At 40.6% G+C, this 17,866-nt stretch overlaps 1 protein-coding gene across 5 annotated transcripts in view; it reads left to right on the top strand.

Moving 5' to 3' along the window:
* Window positions 1–17,866, top strand: part of KIF1B (kinesin family member 1B) — an 83,434-nt gene that overhangs the window by 36,772 nt on the left and 28,796 nt on the right. For 2 of the 5 annotated variants that reach the window (XM_062013164.1, XM_062013163.1), the window contains 7 exons: window positions 953–1,133; window positions 1,529–1,601; window positions 13,803–13,896; window positions 14,583–14,731; window positions 15,283–15,461; window positions 16,677–16,814; window positions 17,530–17,778. In XM_062013164.1, coding sequence (XP_061869148.1) covers window positions 953–1,133; window positions 1,529–1,601; window positions 13,803–13,896; window positions 14,583–14,731; window positions 15,283–15,461; window positions 16,677–16,814; window positions 17,530–17,778 — 1,063 coding nt within the window. Of the gene's footprint in view, window positions 1–952; window positions 1,134–1,528; window positions 1,602–5,729; window positions 10,835–13,802; window positions 13,897–14,582; window positions 14,732–15,282; window positions 15,462–16,676; window positions 16,815–17,529; window positions 17,779–17,866 lie in introns of those variants that run through there. The other 3 variants (XM_062013166.1, XM_062013165.1, XM_062013167.1) reach the window with 2 other exon arrangements.

The raw sequence follows: 17,866 nt of genomic DNA, 5'->3' as shown, positions 1-17,866 counted from the left end.
CTTCTCTTCGCTCTCATTAGATTTCCCACACAGTCCCCTACATGTATTTAGAAAGATGTTTGGGGGGGGTGGGGGGGGGAAGAATTAAAGAGGAGTGAGTGGTTTTCATAAAGTATGGGTATTAACCTGTCTCTTTCAAACTGTGATGCTTTTTGTGTCCCTCCCCTGTTTTCCTAATAGTTAAAAACCTCTCAAAACTAACCAAACAACAAAAAAAGCTACCTCTTAAGGATTTGCACCAATTATAAGTGAGTCTTTTCCTGGAGTCAAGCGTACTGACTTCAGTATAAGTCTGGTCAATGAAGGAAGAACAGGGTTTTTTGCTGTTGTGCCTGCAGTATGGCTCGTAGAGAATACCATGACTTTAACATTTAGTAATTAATTTAGTGATCCTTCTGCAGTTACTAGAAGAACATAGACATAGTCTCTGACATCTTCAAGAACCTCTATTTTAGTAATTTATTGATAAGGACAATTTTGGTTACTGCAATAAAATCAATCCCTGTAAACCACATTTTAAAGTAAAGCACCATGCTTGGAAAAGTTGGGCTTTTCCAAGCTGAAAATTCTACTTAAGTGGCTTTTGACCACGTTTTGGCAGTACTACTAGTGGACAGGAATGGGGTTTAGCCACGGCTCTTATTTACCACAACTGTTGGTCAGTCTCTAAGTGTGTCCTTTAATTTTTGATAAACTTTGCTGGAATATTAAATTAGAGCCCTGAGGGTAGGGTCACCCTCTATGAGCGCTGCTGCTTAGCTGGAATGGCTTGTCCTGTACAAATGAGGCATTCTTTTTTTGGTGTTTGGTGGGTTTTTTTGTCACCCAGTTAACTTGAACGTATAAAGAAATCCTTATAGGGCAATCTTTTCTTACTCTGTCACCCTACAGGATAAATGGGATAATTTTTGAATCCTTACCTGAAAGAGTTAACTTCTATTCCTGTTTTTAGGAAATCGTATCATCATGGGTAAAAATCATGTCTTCAGATTCAACCATCCAGAGCAAGCTCGAGCAGAAAGAGAGAAAACACCATCAGCTGAGACTCCCTCTGAGCCAGTTGACTGGACATTTGCTCAGAGAGAGCTTCTGGAGAAACAAGGCATTGACATGAAGCAGGAGATGGAGAAAAGGTAACAGAGGAACTCAAAACTGCTACCTGAAACGGGGAGGAGTCAACAGGAGATTATTTGGGTGGTGTCCATGCAAAACCTAGACTTAGATTCTGCCATGTAGGATCTCTGCTACCTGTTGTGAGAGTTCAGAAAGCTTCCTTATTATTTTGCTTCAGTGTTTCAGTGCTATAGCTCCTTTAAAAACTACAGATAGGCACCTGCCACTAACACTATAGACCTTTTAGTCAAGGACTGGAAAAGTTTCACTTCTCTAGTACTAGAATAGACAAATAACAGTTCCTTTTAAGTGGAATGACTTTTAGTTTTGTAACTAATTCAGTAAGCTGTGCATATAGAGTAACATTAACATAAAAATAGTGACCTCTTTGACTACTACTTTTGTTCCTTTTCAGATTACAAGAAATGGAGATATTGTATAAGAAGGAAAAGGAGGAAGCTGATCTCTTGTTGGAGCAGCAAAGACTGGTATGTGTCCTTCCCTCTAATTAACTATACCTTTGGCAAACAGTAATTCCTGTCCTTGCTTATCTGAAAGTTTAGGAAACCTGCTTGGGTTGTCTGCACAATGCAGTTCTCCCTCTGCTTTCAAATATTTTATGTCTACAGTGAATTGTTATCAGTGTGAGTGAGCTCCTTCATTTTAATTCAGAGACTGTAATTGACAATGAAGAGGCTTTAATCAGTTCTTGTTGGGACAGGATGGATTTCTTGCAACTTAAATTGAAATAAGGGCATTTTTATGCTCTGTGTTTTTTGAAAGTTCCTTTCCTTCTTGGGATGTTTGCCTTTATTTTTACCTTGGATCACCAGAACATACTAATTCTGTGCTGCCAAAGAGATTCCTACAACATTGATACGCTAGGTTTATTTTTTTGAATGATGTCTGAAAATATTGCTGCATTGTGCATGTTTTAACCCTTCTCCCTCCCCCTGCATGGAGTTCCTTGTAAGGGTCTTAATGGTCCACATGCGGATGGTGGGGTTATGAGTAGGGAGCAGTGTGCAGAAGGGATGGTAACTCATCCAGAACAATGACAGTTCCACCACTCCACGTATTTCTTAAATAGGAAGCCTGAGAAATTGTCTGATATAGCATGACTTCAGTCTTGTCACAACAGATATCTCCTGAAGTGCATTGCAAGTAGAAAGGCATGCAGTCTTCAAGCACCCCATGAATTTTATAAAGCAAGATTAGGAATGATCGTTAGAGTTCCTTAAGAAATCTGAGTCTCCTTATTCTGCCTTATTGACATTGGGTTGTCTTTTAGCTGGAAGGCAAATGTACTTGTGTCTGAACTCTAATAAAAATTCCAAAATCATGATTCATGTGGTTGTAGTATTAGCTTGAGACCACTGGAAACAGTGTGCTAAATGCTTGCTGGGTTTTAAGCTGTAACGCTCTTCCCCTTCTCCCATACACTGAATGGAGCAAAGTCCAGTGGCTTCCATAGGTAGAAGCTACATCATTTAAAAAATGATCTCTTTCATCAGAAGGGACTAATTTCTTGGATGGAGAGGAGTAGCTGCAGGCTGTGAACCAAAGCAACACATAGTTCAGAAAAGAAGTTAAGATGTGACTAATGTAACATTTCATTGCTGCAGTGATACAGTTAAAATTTGTGTAACTGAAAGTAAAATGGCAAAAATCAGTTCAATGGGAAAGAAATATAGTTTGAGTGTGGAGTAGATTTTGGCTATATGTCAAAGGAGGTGCGAGTAATGGAGTTCCCTCCCTTAAATTTTAGCTGACAGGCATAAGCTGGACTACTGTATGAATTAAAGATGTGAGAAGTGACTGTCTGGGGAACTGCTTCAAGTAAGGCTGTGTTTATAAAAGTGTTATGAAGGAAATTTGTTTCCCCATATACTTAAGGCAAGTTTCTTTAGATAGGGGATTGTTTAATACTGTAAGCAAGTTGCTGATTACTTTAAGCTTGTTGGATTTTGCTGATTTGAATTAGAGGACAAAGGTGGAAGATTATCCTACATACATTACCAGTGTAATTCCTAAAGGACACCTTTTCTAGTTTTAAGGGATGCTATTGAATGAGATCATTGTTCTGTTAAGCAGTATCCTGCTTATTGCAATGTTTAATAAGGCTATTTCAGATGACAGCAAAACGTGACATGTCCCATCATGTGTGTGTCACTGTATGCAGAGTCTGGCATGGGCAGGAGGAATGCATTCATACAGTAGTAGCTCAATAACGATTGGGAAGTCTAGGAATACATTTCAGCTCGTGTGCTTTAGAAGTGTTTACATTGCTGTGATACCCAGCTGCAGGAGCAGGTTGTCTAAATTTCTGCTATGTAAGACTGGTATTGAAATAGAAACATTCTTTGTGTTCTAAATTGGAGTATAATCAATCTTGGGTATAAGAAGCTGGCTAATCCGGTTTACCAGGTTGTTTTGGTTTTGTGCTGAGATTCCAACCAATTTGGGTATTTATTTGTCAGATGGGCTATATACAAAAAAGATAATAACTCTTTCCCCCCCAGAAATTTACAACTACTATGTATTTGCCTTGCCAGGGTTACTAGGGAACAGAAACAATCACTCTCCCTTTTACAAATTGAATGTGAAAATGTGTTTAATAGAGCTCAAAGTATCCTCCTGGTTTTCTTGGTCGTAAAGCCTTTGCAGTGACCACTTGATATTAGAGTGTGGGTATATAGCTGTATTGATTGGGCTGGTTAAACTAGGAGTGCAAGCAGGGCAATGACCACGTAGTGTCTCTTCATCAGCTTTTCACATGCAAGACATGCTTTACCCATAAGTAGTAGTACGGTAATTTTGTAACCTACAAGAATAATCCTGTGGAACTTGCGACTTAATGTTGAAGTAGTTGATGTTTTGCCTTTCTGGACATAACCTTGAATGTGTAGATTGTAGAGTGTCTCTCTCCAGGGCATCTTCTGTTTCCACTGCAATATGCAGTTTGTTAGATGCGGTTTCCTTAGGCCACAAATTTTGTTGACTGTAAACTCACAAAGAGTTTTATGTTCTGTCTCTAAATCATTGTTTTGCTTACATTTTGACCTAAGCTAGGAGAATTGATTCTCTAGTGCTATTCTTGAATATTAAAAGTACATGAGGTCACAAGAAGCTCAAATAATGTGCATCCTAGGCTATGGAGCTCGTTGACCATAGGGCAGAACAGTATTTCTTTTACTCCTTTTCATCATTTCTAAACCAAATTATATTGTATTCCCTATTCTTCATTGTCTTCTACCCAAAGTCTTAAGTCTAGGAACCTGTGGTTCTGAATCAGTTGCTTTGGTGTAAGAGTAACTGACTGTTACTGCTGCTGATTTCTCATGTATTAAAACTCTTTATGTGAAAGTAAGGAGATAGAGGTTCATTAGAGATCGGCTGTTGGGTTTTATTGAAGATGGTTGGATCACAATAATACATAGGACTTTTGTTGTTTGTTAGAGATATCTTAATCCTTTGAAGAAGAGTAGTCTGACTTGAATTCCTGGTTGCAGTAAGTGATAATGGATATCCTTAACTTCTGGTGGCAGTATACCTGAACAGACATTCCTAGCATATGGAAACCTGAAGCACTGCTCTTTAAAAAGTCATTTAGCAAAAGGTGGAAAACTTGTAATGAAGAAGCAGAACACGCATAACTTTTAGCAAGTGTGTGGAAGCTCCAGGCTCTAGGGTTTGAGAAGAGGACAAACCAAGGATATCAAATAGAGAATTTGTATTAAAACAATCTAAAAAAGCCCCAAACCCATTCCTGCTACATTCTTCTGAGACTCATTCTTCGGACAGACAAGACTGAGAATGTAGGTTTTTCTCTTTAAACTAAGCAACAAGGTGACAAATGGGAAAAAAGCCTCAAACCACAACCCACCTCTGAAACTCTGATTCTGGATATCCGTTTAGCTTGTAGCAAGTCTTTGGAGTATGAACCACTGTCTTCACCTCTCATAGTGGCACTTACAGTCCTTTTAACATTGAACCTTTCGGCTGCTTCTGTTTCGTTTTTTCTTATCGTCTAACACTTCTCTGGCTGCTGTTGTAGTGAAGTGGATTCTAAACTTGACCATCCCTGCAACCACGTGCAACGTTACTAACCAGTGTTAACCCGACTTACTCTGGCTGCTCATGACATCTTCTATGATGGCTGTTTTGCTCACCTACCTGGGGAGGATTTGCTGAAAGAAGCAACAGCAGTCACCAAGGCAAATGTGTGTGGCGGGATTTGCATGTCTTTGTAGCATGTGTGAAGTGCAGTTTACACTTGGTTTTTAACTTTTTAATCAGGAACTTGATTCTAGTTGGTCCTTTTAAAGATTTTGGAATGGATTGGGAGGGAGGAGTTTAGACTATCTGCTGTTTTGAGATGACTTTTAATTATAATGTTAATTTACTGAAGAGCTCCGATTTTGACAGCCCGTGACTCTTGAAGATACATTTTAATGTCCTAACACTCAGTCTTCAGGGACTTCCTTATCACTTGTTCTGGTTTGATTTTTTATTTAGTTTTCTTTGCCTGCTACTTCTTGTTTAGCTTTTCCATTTTCTTACAATTTTAATTTTGGTTATTTTGGGGCCACTTCTTGATTTTTGTTTTTCCAAAGGATGCAGACTCTGATAGTGGGGATGATTCGGACAAGAGATCGTGTGAGGAGAGTTGGAGACTGATCACTTCCCTGAGAGAGAAGCTGCCCCCCAGCAAGCTCCAAACCATTGTAAAAAAGTGTGGCCTCCCCAGCAGTGGGAAGAAACGAGAACCTATTAAAATGTACCAGATACCCCAACGTCGACGCCTTAGCAAAGACTCCAAATGGGTTACCATCTCAGACTTAAAGATTCAGGCTGTGAAAGAGATATGCTATGAGGTAGCACTCAATGACTTCAGGCACACTAGGCAGGAGATTGAGGCTCTGGCCATTGTTAAGATGAAAGAGCTTTGTGCCATGTATGGGAAAAAGGATCCAAACGAGCGTGAGTCGTGGCGAGCTGTTGCTCGTGATGTCTGGGATACAGTAGGAGTTGGAGATGAGAAAATAGAAGACGTTATGGCCAATGGTAAAGGAATAACCGATGTGGATGACCTTAAGGTGCATATAGACAAATTGGAAGACATTTTGCAAGAAGTGAAGAAGCAGAACAACATGAAGGATGAAGAGATAAAAGTCCTTAGAAATAAGATGCTGAAAATGGAGAAGGTGTTGCCTCTGATAGGGTCTCCAGAGAAAGCTCAGTCAACAGGAGCTAACGCTAAGTCTGCCAGCGTGGGGGATGTGGATAAGAAGCCCACAGATGACTTAAAAAGAAGTGAGAATGAGGATCTTGCTAAGGAGGAGCGTGTGTCTCAGTTAATGGCAGGGGATCCAGCTTTCAGACGTGGACGGTTGCGTTGGATGAGGCAAGAACAGATTCGATTTAAAAACCTGCAGCAGCAGGAAATAGCCAAACAGCTTCGTCGGCAAAACATGCCTCACCGGTTTATTCCACCTGAAAACCGCAAGCCCCGGTTTCCTTTCAAAAGCAATCCCAAACATAGGAACTCGTGGAGTCCGGGCACCCACATAATTATCACAGAGGATGAAGTTATTGAGGTTAGAATTCCAAAAGAAGATGATAAGAGCAAAGATGAGAACAAAGAAAAAGAAAGTAAAGCGGCTTCTAAAGACCCTCAGCAGCTGTGGAACCTTTATGGCCCTCAGAGGAATCAGGAGAATATCCAAATTAACAGGCAGCAGTTAAACCCACAGTCCCAGCCCAGCAGTCAGCAGCAGCCATCACCTCAGCTGCGCTGGAGAAGCAATTCTCTCAATAATGGCTCTCAGAAAGGCCTGCGGCGTCAGACATCGGGCTCCTCCGAATCCTTGCACACGTACAGCGGGCAGCAGAACCCAGACCTGCAGACTTTCCAGCAGAAACGCCACATCCACCAGCACCGCCAGCCTTACTGCAATCACAGCAACGGAGGCAGTGCAGAGGGCAGCACAGCCACCACCCAGCCCAAACAGACTGACCGGCTCAACCACTATAACCAGTTCGTGACGCCGCCGCGGATGAGGCGTCAGTTCTCAGCACCCAACCTCAAAACGGGCAGAGAAACTACAGTATGATTAGTTGGCCAAGAGTAGGCTGGGGGAGGAGGGAAGCGGGGACAATTCTGGCTTACCATTGAGAAGCAGCCAGGATTGGCTTTGCTTATGTCTTGGGGTTTTGTTTGGCCAGGTAGAACTTGAGTAATTTGACGTACAAACACAAGGTACTGGCCCTTCAGCCCATTCAGTTTGCATGTGACTCCTGTTGCAGTTTTAACAACGTTGATTGGAAGAACATTCTGAATAAAAGAAAAAAGCAAGAACTTTTTTTTCATAGATTAGAAGACTTGGAGGGAGGGATGTGGAGGGGAGAACTTCCCTGCTAGCTCATTTACCAGGTTTTTTTTTGTGTGTGTCTTGGAGTATTTTTCTAATGCTGAAAATATTGTCTGGAACTCACAAAGTGCTACCTTCCTCCTGTGTTTTATGTAGACAATCAAAAGAGGAATTTAGTTTTTAGCATTGAATGTTTCTTGTGATCTTTTTCTTAGCAATAAGGAAACTGACCATCTGTTTTTAAATGGATCTGGCTCTTCAGAACAGGTTTTTTTTTCCTACTCTCAAATTCTCAGTAGCAATAATCTACAAACCAAAATTGTCGGCTGACAAGATATGTGAGAGGAATTAAGAAGAGCTATCGAGTCACAAGAGTCCTGCTCCCTGAGTAGGAGAAGCCTTTTCTCCTTCTGCTTAAGTTCATAATTATTGGTATGAAATTGCTGTGATGGTTAAACCTGCCTGAATGGAATTTTATGTCAGAATATATATATATTGCTGAAGCAAGACTTTGGAAAGAAGCTTTTTCTAATTCCCGTTGTATCTATAAGTACAATAGTTTTTGGTTGCTATACAGGGATCGCAGAAAGGAACTGGGATTTTTTGACACTCTGGTGCAAAAGAAAGCCTCAAAAAGCTAATTCTTTGTATTTTGTTTTCAGCTTTCTTGAGTCTGGGAGATGTTCTTGAAATAGTTTTGAGGATTTGTAGATCACTACTTTGAATTGGCTGAATTCTTCTCTAAGACAGGAGAATTCAGCTGTTTCATCTTGATATGATACCTCATGTTAGTGCCTTTGATCTTGGATTAAATCTCCATTTCAAGACTTGTCTCATAAAGGAGAAGATCACTTTGAGGAGAAAATAAGGTTCATTTTTCTTCTTCCCACACTCAAAATGCAAGTTAAAACTTTTAATGCCTATTTTGATCTGAAGAAGTCCGTACTTGCAGGTGATTTGCTGTAAGACAAATGCTTGCAACCCCTACTTGAGATTGTTTCAAGTAAACTACAGAAAACCGGTTGGTTAAGGAATAGGCTTTATGAGCTTGGGGTTTGATCTCAATTGGAGAGTCCCAATTTTAATGACACACTTTCTTCCTGAGTTTCTCCAAGTGCAAGACAAAGTTGTGCTTACTTCTGAAAATCTGTGGACTTCAGTTAAAAGCCAACCTAAAGGCTTGAAGCCTTAATTCACTTGTAAATTGAACTTGAATATGATTTTTTAAAAGAACAGAATTGGCTGTTATAGCACATCTGGTAAGATAGCTCCACTTTGCAGTGTGTCTGTACAGCTAAATCATTTGTGCTGTTTTGCACAGATCCTTTATTTACTTGAGATGGCTTATTTTTGCTAAAACATAAGCCCTACTGGTAATTGTTACTTCTGCGTGTTTCAGCATAGTTGTAGGTGAGTAGGAAGTGCCTCAAGCTTACTTTCCACCTTGATTTTGTTTCCTGTCCTACTTTTCTCCCCCTCAACCATGCACAGTGTAGTTGTTGGTTGCAACACGTTACGTGGCAGCCATGCACCTTTTCCATGTTGATTAATCAAGTGTCAACTCTTAAGTCTCTGCACATTTTACTCATAGGATACTGGTTCTCTGAAGTAGGAGATGGAAAGCCAGTCCTCTAACTGTCCTTAAAGAACGAGCTAGTCCCATCACTTGGGACAGTATTTTTTTTAATGGCAGGTTTAATTTTATGTCCAAATATGGCTTTGTAACTTGCATTTGTCTCATGCTTTGGCCTACTTGAACAAAGGAAATAAAGCATCATGTCCAAAAATGTCTTGATTCTTAAAAGAAGCCTTATAGATGAGCAATACTTTCTTTGAGCTTGAGTCAGAATTGCAATGAGTTTTGGGCTGCAAATAATATTTTGCTGTTGCCTTTATTTTAGAATCTATTTTAGTAGTGCATTGCACTTGGTTTTTGTGCATGTCAAGTAATGAGTTCTTTCATATCCTCAAAAAGGCTTGGACTCTCCTAAAAATGCGTGTCTAGGAAAATCTTCTCGATTCTGTAGGAATATATGAGCCCAACAGAGTTAGTCTGCATAGGATAGGTTGTGAGAGAAGACCAAACCCATTGTATCTTGTCCCATTTCTGTTGAGGATCATGGCTGCCTGTGTGAAACCACCACACTGACTGAGCATGGAGTAATGAAGTCCACGCAACTATGTGTACTGACATGAGATTAAAAACTCCTGCTACTTGGTATTTTAATGCTAGACACTAAAAAGTTTTTACCAACTTATTTCACCTTAAAAATCTGAGAAGAAATACCTACAAGTGTCTGGGTGGTGATGATGATGATGAAGAATAATAGGTTGCCATCAGTCTTACTCCACTGTTTTAGTGCAGCACTAGAAGAACAGCTCTACTGCTTCTGTTGTTGTATGAGTTGACAAAGAACAAAGACAGTCAATGTCAGAATGGAGTGCAGTCTGCTCAGAGGAAGCAGTTTTTATCATGGTTTTTTAGGAGGATGTTATGGAACTGAGACTTGGGAAGAAGAAGTCCTATAAAAATAATTACCTACATTAAGAATTGAATATTAATTACAGTGCAGTGCCTCATCTGATAAGGGAAGCAATGTGAGAACTTGTGGATTTCCTTGCTCTATTCAGAAATACACACACCTCTCACTCCAAACTCTGTATTAATGGAGCTAATGAATAGGAATACAGCTGTTTCCATAGAAGACTGTGTGAAAAGGCTCTCAGGTTAATGGAGATGTGGCATCCATAGTGGGAGTGCTGGTTCAGTAAGCTTAATTGCCATTGCCTAAGCGCTGATGTGCTGTGTGCTGTGACAACTGGCTTGGATCCACCTGTGCCTTAGTGATAGTTTCTTTAAAATACTTTAGGACTCACTAGGAGCACATGGATTTGGGGGAGTGAGGGGGAGAAATTCATGACACGCTCCTCTGATTAACTTATATCCTTTCCTAAGCAATCTGAATTGAGGGATCTGTCCAATTGGAGGATGCTGTTTTAATCAGTACGTTCAGTATCGTTTCAATAGTTCCCTCACTGTTTGTCCTTTATCCTTTATATGTTGAAATTTGTTCTTTATCGTTTGTATGTTGAAGTTTGCCTTGGATACTTCCCATTGAACCACTTCAGGAGCTGCCACATGAGAAATCTATGCTGTGTACCCATTTGTACTGTAAAGAAAGCAGTGAGCTGCCTTTGAATTAAAAGAGATTTTCAGATTTGTCCATTGTTTGAGAAAAAGCCCAAGTTTTGGATTGTCTTAAGAGCAAGCATCTGCCTTGTGAAAAGCAGAAACGGTTTGTATTGTAACAAGTGCTCTTTCAATAAACTATAAAATACTCTTGTAAGTGTCAGACTTGTCTCAGTGAAATGGAAATGGATTGTAGGCTGATCCTGGTTTTATTTTTGGTCTGGGGCTGGTATTTCTATAGCAGAGTTGAAAAGGTTTCTTTAACTGTTTCTCAAGCTGAATCTTTTAAGTCCATGCAGCCTGATTTTTCTTGTCCTCAGTTATGTGAGAAGCTTTCTGTGCAGGTTTGTGTCCACTGTCACATAGTTCATTGAATTATTTTTTTAGTTTGACAAAGAGAAGCTTTTTTATAGCCCAAGGACATACCAGCCATACTGCAGTGCTGTCCCATTGTACCACCTTGTGTGCTGGTTATCTAAGTTCTGGAAGAAAATACAGAGCTGGCCGTTCTCTGTATGTTTTGCTTATGGAAGTCAAAAGAAACTGACAGTTTTGTATACCTCAAATGCAGAAAGGAATCACACACAACACAGTACCTCTGCAGACATTGTGTAGAGCCAAAGAACATAAGTTGTTATGGTACAATGTTCTGCTTAAAAAGCTGCAGCTCCTAGATGCAGGTTTCTTTCCTTTTCTGGCAGTTGAGGCACTTTCACATCAGTACTAACAGTTATGTGTGTGTTATCACTAATCAGATGGGGAATAATTTACCAATCTCACAGTAGAGCAGACCAACCCCTTTTACAGTGCAGTCAGTGCACTTTCTGTATGAACCAACCTGAAACATGCCCTTCATCTGTTGCTCAGCACCATTTATTTTTAAATACCACCATAGTATCAAGAGCCAGGAGACAATCTTGTCCTGGTTTTCTGACTAGGAAAATGGTACCTATTTTTTTTCTTTATTATGGGAAAACAAACTTCAGTTCCCTTACTTAGTTTTAAAAGTAATGTTTGTTAGTGTGGAGTCAATAAAGAGTGTCTGCTGATGTTAAGCATTTCTTTATCTAGGTATTTAAAGGTACAGACTTGGCACACAACTCTGAAAATAAGAGGAGCAGCAGGTCTTTGTCTTGGAATTAATGTAATATCCCTGTTTTTTTCATGCTGGAAGTAGAATTGTCACAGTGGGATGCTCCTGACTTTTGACCATTCCTTCTGCAGCTTTTTAGTTTCTGCAAAAGAATCTGATAAAAGATTCTATTTAAACACTACTTGAAGAGCTTTTCATTTCTACACTCTAGCCCCTCAAAATGACATCCTCATGTTATCTACCTCACACCACAGGAAAAGAAATCCTTTTGCCCTTCCTTGCAAGTAAGAGAAGCTTACTGTTCCTGTCACTTTGCATCTGACCTGTTTTATCTTGGTTCCAATGTAATAATGTAATAGCATGATCTACATGGGTGGGGAGGGGGGAGATCAGAGTGAGTCCTTTCATGTTAATGAACTGTGAAGAGCAGGGGGGTATTTCAGAACTGCAGATAAAGTCTGAAGCTCCTCATGGAGTCTAGAATAGTTTTCCTGTGAATCATGCCAAGTTTCAGAAGGAATGGCAAAATAAAGGATATATGTCTGGTTTGCCTGTAGTTCTTTTGCTTCTGGGCCAAGGCTTACTTAGGCTGCAACATGTGGCCATCTTAGAGTGAGTGAGGCAGACAAATAAAGAAGGGGGAGCATTTGGCCAACTAAAATGCCAAGAGGAAATTAGGAAATTGAAATGCAGCCCTCATACAAAGGCCATATGATTTAATAGTTCCTTTTTCTCTCTCTAAAGGTCATGGGTATTGAATTCATGGTATGGAAAATTCTGCACTTTCTAAAAACACAGCTGCTATTTTCTAATGGTACCTCCAGGAAATACGACCTACAGGCTTAAAGGAATGTGCTTCAGGTTTATCTGCTTTCTCAATATCATCTGAAGGTCTTTCTGTCTGAACTAATGGGATGCAATCACGTTGTAGCAGTGTTTAGTACCATACTTCTATACAGAACCTAAATGTGGCTGTTGAAGTGGGGTGTATAAATAGGATGGGAGCCAAGTGCAAAGCTTTCCTTCTGTAGCTGTTAGACTTAAGAATGCATCACTGCAAACGGTGCATTGGAGAAGAACTTTAGATATGGAACTGTGGAAGTGAGAAGGTTGCAATGCAAGAGGAGTGGCTTCAAGAATTCTCCTTAAGAACTCTCTGTAACACACTTAGTGAATTGTTGCAACTCTTGTATAAACATTTTGAGAATCCAGTTTAATTTGTGTAATATGCCAAAAGGTTACTTTCAAGAAATAAAACACAGCAGTGAGGTTGGGGCTGAGACCAGGAGCACAGGGACTGTGTCACAATCAAAGGGGTGTTGAGTCCTAATGCCATTTATTTCAAGGCATGATTATGCTGAATGGGAAGAAAATGCTCTTACTCCAGAAGGTTCTGCTGAAGTGCTGCTTGTGGGGAAGCATCTGCACAGAATTCTCTGCCCACTTGCCAGAGCAGTGGTATTTTTTAGGTCGTCTGATATATTACATACACATGAGAGAGTGTGATATTTCATCCCAGCAGGAGAATCTAACTGAAAACAATGGGGTTTTTTTTCTTCCCTAAAATCTGAAATGCTTTTATTTTGTATCAAAAGGCAAATCAGTGGTGCTGTTAATCCTTCTGTTTGAGAACATGAAGGTGAATAATCCTCCTCTGTACTTTTCTCTGTTTCTGCCCCTTTCCTACCCTCCTGAAAGCAGCAAGCAGGTTCCCAGAACAAAAAAACTCCCCTTTTCCAATCTTCCTCCCACTCTCAGTCCTAAACCTTTCTCTCTACAGATGCCATGAGCATGTACAGCTGGTGATTTTAAAAACCAGCACTGCTATCCTAATTGTATTGGCCTCTGACTTCTCTCTTTTCACTGACAGATTGCACTAAAGCAATAGATGTTGGTATGTGACGTCTGGACATCAGTGGAAGTGTCTTTATTTGTTCTCTGTGTCTGTCATTCCATCTGAGGTGTTAGTCTCTCTTAACTCTTCTCCTTGCTTTGTCTGTCCTTCTACACGGTATCTCCTCTCTCCCCACAGGACTATGAGAGTAAGCTGCAGGCCTTACAGAAGCAGGTAGAGACAAGATCCTTGGCAGCTGAAACAACAGAAGAGGAAGAAGAAGAAGAAGAAGGTGAGTTTGAAGCTAAAATGATTTGAATACAACCCAATTTAAAGGAACAGTTGCTACAGTATCTGTTGTAATAGACAGAAAAGTCACTCTGGAAAGCTGCAAAACATTTCATAACTTCTTGATCTGTAAACTTCGCAGCATGAAGATGTAAAAAACCTATTTGGAGAATGGGTTCCATATAAACATGAGATTTACATCCCCAAATTCAGTTGATGCACCAGCTAACTACAGGCTTTGATTGAGTGGTCTTGAATTTGAAGGAATCTGTCTCTTTTTGGCACTAACAGAGTTCAAATATCTTAAACCAAACTAATGCTCTTTCCTTTGTTTCTTTGTTTTGCTTTTGAAGTTGCTTTCATCTTCTTGGTAGGAATTCTTAGAATTCATGCTGTGACATGTCTGTATCACTCCCTTTCTGGACAGCAGATAGTTATGCTTTCATTCCACTGCTTCAACATTTGGCTTTGATAATTGTTAACTAAGAAAAAGCACAAGTTTTAGTTTTCTGTTGTTCTCTTCCAGAAAAAGTGTCGAGTGCTTGATTCTCACAGTCAGCAGCAGGATTGGATGCTGTGTGTCATGGCTTAGTAACAAAGCCCCAGTGGTTTTATTTCATAGAGCCATAGAATGGCAGGGGTTGGAAGGGACCTTTAGAGATCATTTCTCTGTTTCTTTGCTCTTCCCAGTGCCCTGGACACGCCACGAGTACGAACTCGCACAGTGGGCTTTCAGGAAGTGGAAATTTCACCAGTTCACTTCGCTGAGGGACCAGCTCTGGGGCAATGCAGTCTATCTGAAAGAAGCCAATGCGATCAGTGTTGAGTTAAAGAAGAAGGTAGGGATGTGCAGAGAGCTTTTTGAGATTTTGGCTCATCAGTTTTGACTGTATAATCCTATTTCAAATGCCCAGTTACCTGTAGTCTTTAAAGCTATATGTCTTGTGCTTAGTGCTTTAAAAGGGTTAAGAAAATAGTCTCTGATTCAGACTTCTGTCTGAATGAACATCCTGTGCAGATCTGGTTGATAGATTCTGTTCTTCATTTCCCTTGTACTGGTTCTGTCAATATCAGAAGCACACATACACATATATCTCCTCAGGACACTGTCTTTTCCATTTTGCTTATAATTTCATGAGGTTACTCATCTTCCCAAGGGAAGTGGGTGCAGGATGTGCTAGGTGTATAGTATTCCAGATAGTTCCTACCTGTGACAATAAAGGCTGACAAAAATATGTTTTATGCCACTTAGAGAGAAAAATAAAGCATGAATATTCACAGAGGTGAGAGTCAAACTGGCTTCATACGTTGCCTTAAGTTAAGTCTCTTCCCTTTGTGATGCTGGTATCTGATTTTTCAGAACTGAAGTAGGTTTTGGTTTTCCTTCCAGGTTCAGTTTCAGTTTGTCCTGCTCACAGACACCCTCTACTCACCACTTCCACCTGAGCTTTTGCCCACTGAGCTGGAGAAGACCCGGGACAACAGGCCTTTCCCCCGGACAGTGGTAGCTGTGGAAGTCCAGGATCTGAAGAACGGAGCAACTCATTACTGGTCCTTAGAAAAACTCAAGTACGTGACTATTACTGGAGAACAAACTTCCTTATATCCAGGGGACTTCACTGAAAAATGTAACCCCTTTCATGTTCACTCTGTTGTACTTGTTTTTCTTCTGTATCCTCCCAAATACCAACTTTCCAGACCACGTGGTATATTTTAAATACTACTGTTCTAGATTCTTTCAACAAGCACTTTTGTTCTCCAGCATCTTTCCTCACCTCCATGTTTAATTTTTGTAACTTGGGATTGGATTTTACCTTTTAAACCTAATAATTTCAAATAAAAAGCTGAAATGAGGAAGATTCTGTTTCTGTGGAAGCTACACAAATTTTGGCTGTAATTGAAGTTGTTTTTGTGATGTACTTGCAAATAGACAAAAGACCTTTGTCTTTTCCCCATTCTGTAAAGACTGACTGAAGAACTGTTTTTTCACTAATAACTTTGGGACAAAGGATCTTGCAGTGTGGAACACTTGTCTTCCTCAATAAAATAAAAAAGTAACAGCCTGTAATGGAATCAGTTCACTTTAGAATCAAAATGACAGTGTTTCTGGAGAGGATTGCCCAAATTACTCAGCAATGTTGTCTAATGCAAATAAAAGGAGAAGAAAATATGCCAAAATTAGACATGAAACAAAGATATTTACAAGTTTGAATGAAATCTGAGATTTACTTCAGCTTCTAAATGATGGGTGTCAGGAGGCTGGGACACCTCTTTTTTCTATAATAGCTAGCACCAGGACAAGGGGTGATGGGATGAAGCTGGAACACCAAAAGTTCTACTTAAATATAAGAAGAAACTATTTTACTGTGAGGGTGATGGAGCAGAGGCCCAGGCTGCCCAGGGAGGGTGTGGAGGCTCCTTCCTTGGAAGTTGTCAAGACCCGCCTGGGCATGTTCCTGTGTGACCTGATCTAGGTGGGAGCTGCTTCTGCAGGGAGGTTGGACTGGATGAGCTCTAAAGGTCCCTTCCAACCCCTGCCATTCTACGATTCTGCCATGACCTTGCCTTGTTCTTAGTGGGGTCAGTCTACAGAATTTTCCCCAGAATCCTTAACAAGTCAGAGAATTATTGCAGTAGTGAATTCAGTGGTACAGATTCCTCTGGTCTTTATTCTTCTTTTCTTACGTGTAGTTTGGTATAGATGAAGTCAGTGTACCTGACTCTGTCCTCTCTTATTTTACTATTCACTCTATTAATTCCTTACTTGTGCTTTCTTCTGTGCAGGCAGAGGTTGGACCTGATGCGTGAGATGTACGACAGAGCTGGGGAAATGGCATCTAACACCCAGGACGAGAGTGAAAACACAATGACAGGCAGCGACCCCTTTTATGATCGCTTTCACTGGTTCAAGCTTGTCGGAAGGTGTGTGATAATCATCCCAACTGCTGCTACACTGATGATTTGTCAGCCCTGGGTGAACTCTGACTTGGAATGTGGTGATAAACTGTATGGCCACCAGTGTTAGTGATGTGTGTTGTCTTTCGGGGATTTCTGGTAAACTTGAAATGTAGCAAAGAGCAGAAAATGGTTTTTAGAATCTTTCCAATTCTGATGTAACCTTGTAGAATCTGATTTGACTGGATGCTTGGTTAGCTATAACTGTCTGAAAGCATGTATCTAGCCAAGTGAGAACGCTGGAAGTTCAGGGGAGAAGTGGCTGAGGTCATTACACGTGTGGTTCATGCAGTTTGGTCATACACCATGGAAATACTTCATATCTGATGGGATTCTTTAGTATTTCCTGATGTGGGTGCACCTTTACAGTATTTCTATTTAAGGAGATGCTAGGTGCTGGCAATCAGAATGGTAGCTCTGTTAACTGGATGTGTCTCACTATCTGTATGTTTGGCCATGTTTCTGTTAATTTCTCATCTACTTTCTGCTCAGTTCAAGGATGCTCCTTTTTCCTGACTTCATTAGCAATCCCTTCCCTTACATTTCATTGCAGACTGGATGGTTTGAAGCCTTTGTTTGTTGTTCAGGTGATCTCTGTGCTGATGGCAACAGATGGCTGTTAAATGAAGCCTTCTTCTTTCCCCTCACCCTGTTAATTGGTATTCCATTAACTGATATCCAGCTCCCCCATATTCCATGGCTGCGTGAACGAGCGTCTCGCTGATCGCACGCCCTCCCCCACTTTCTCCACGGCTGACTCCGACATCACTGAACTGGCTGATGAGCAGCAGGATGAGATGGAGGACTTTGATGATGAGGCCTTTGTGGATGATACTGGCTCCGACGTTGGAACCGAGGAGGGATCAGACCTCTTCAATGATGGGCGCGACCCGTTTTACGACCGATCCCCTTGGTTCATATTAGTGGGAAGGTTGGTGAGGTTACTGTGAGAATGGCCAAAAGGGACCAGCTCTTGCTGTAGGCTGCAAGGACTTTGCCTCGTGCTGCATAGAATGTCT

This window comes from Colius striatus, chromosome 21, assembly GCF_028858725.1.
Source record: "Colius striatus isolate bColStr4 chromosome 21, bColStr4.1.hap1, whole genome shotgun sequence".
Lineage (NCBI taxonomy): Eukaryota > Metazoa > Chordata > Aves > Coliiformes > Coliidae > Colius > Colius striatus.
This window is presented reverse-complemented; position numbering and strand designations above follow the sequence as displayed.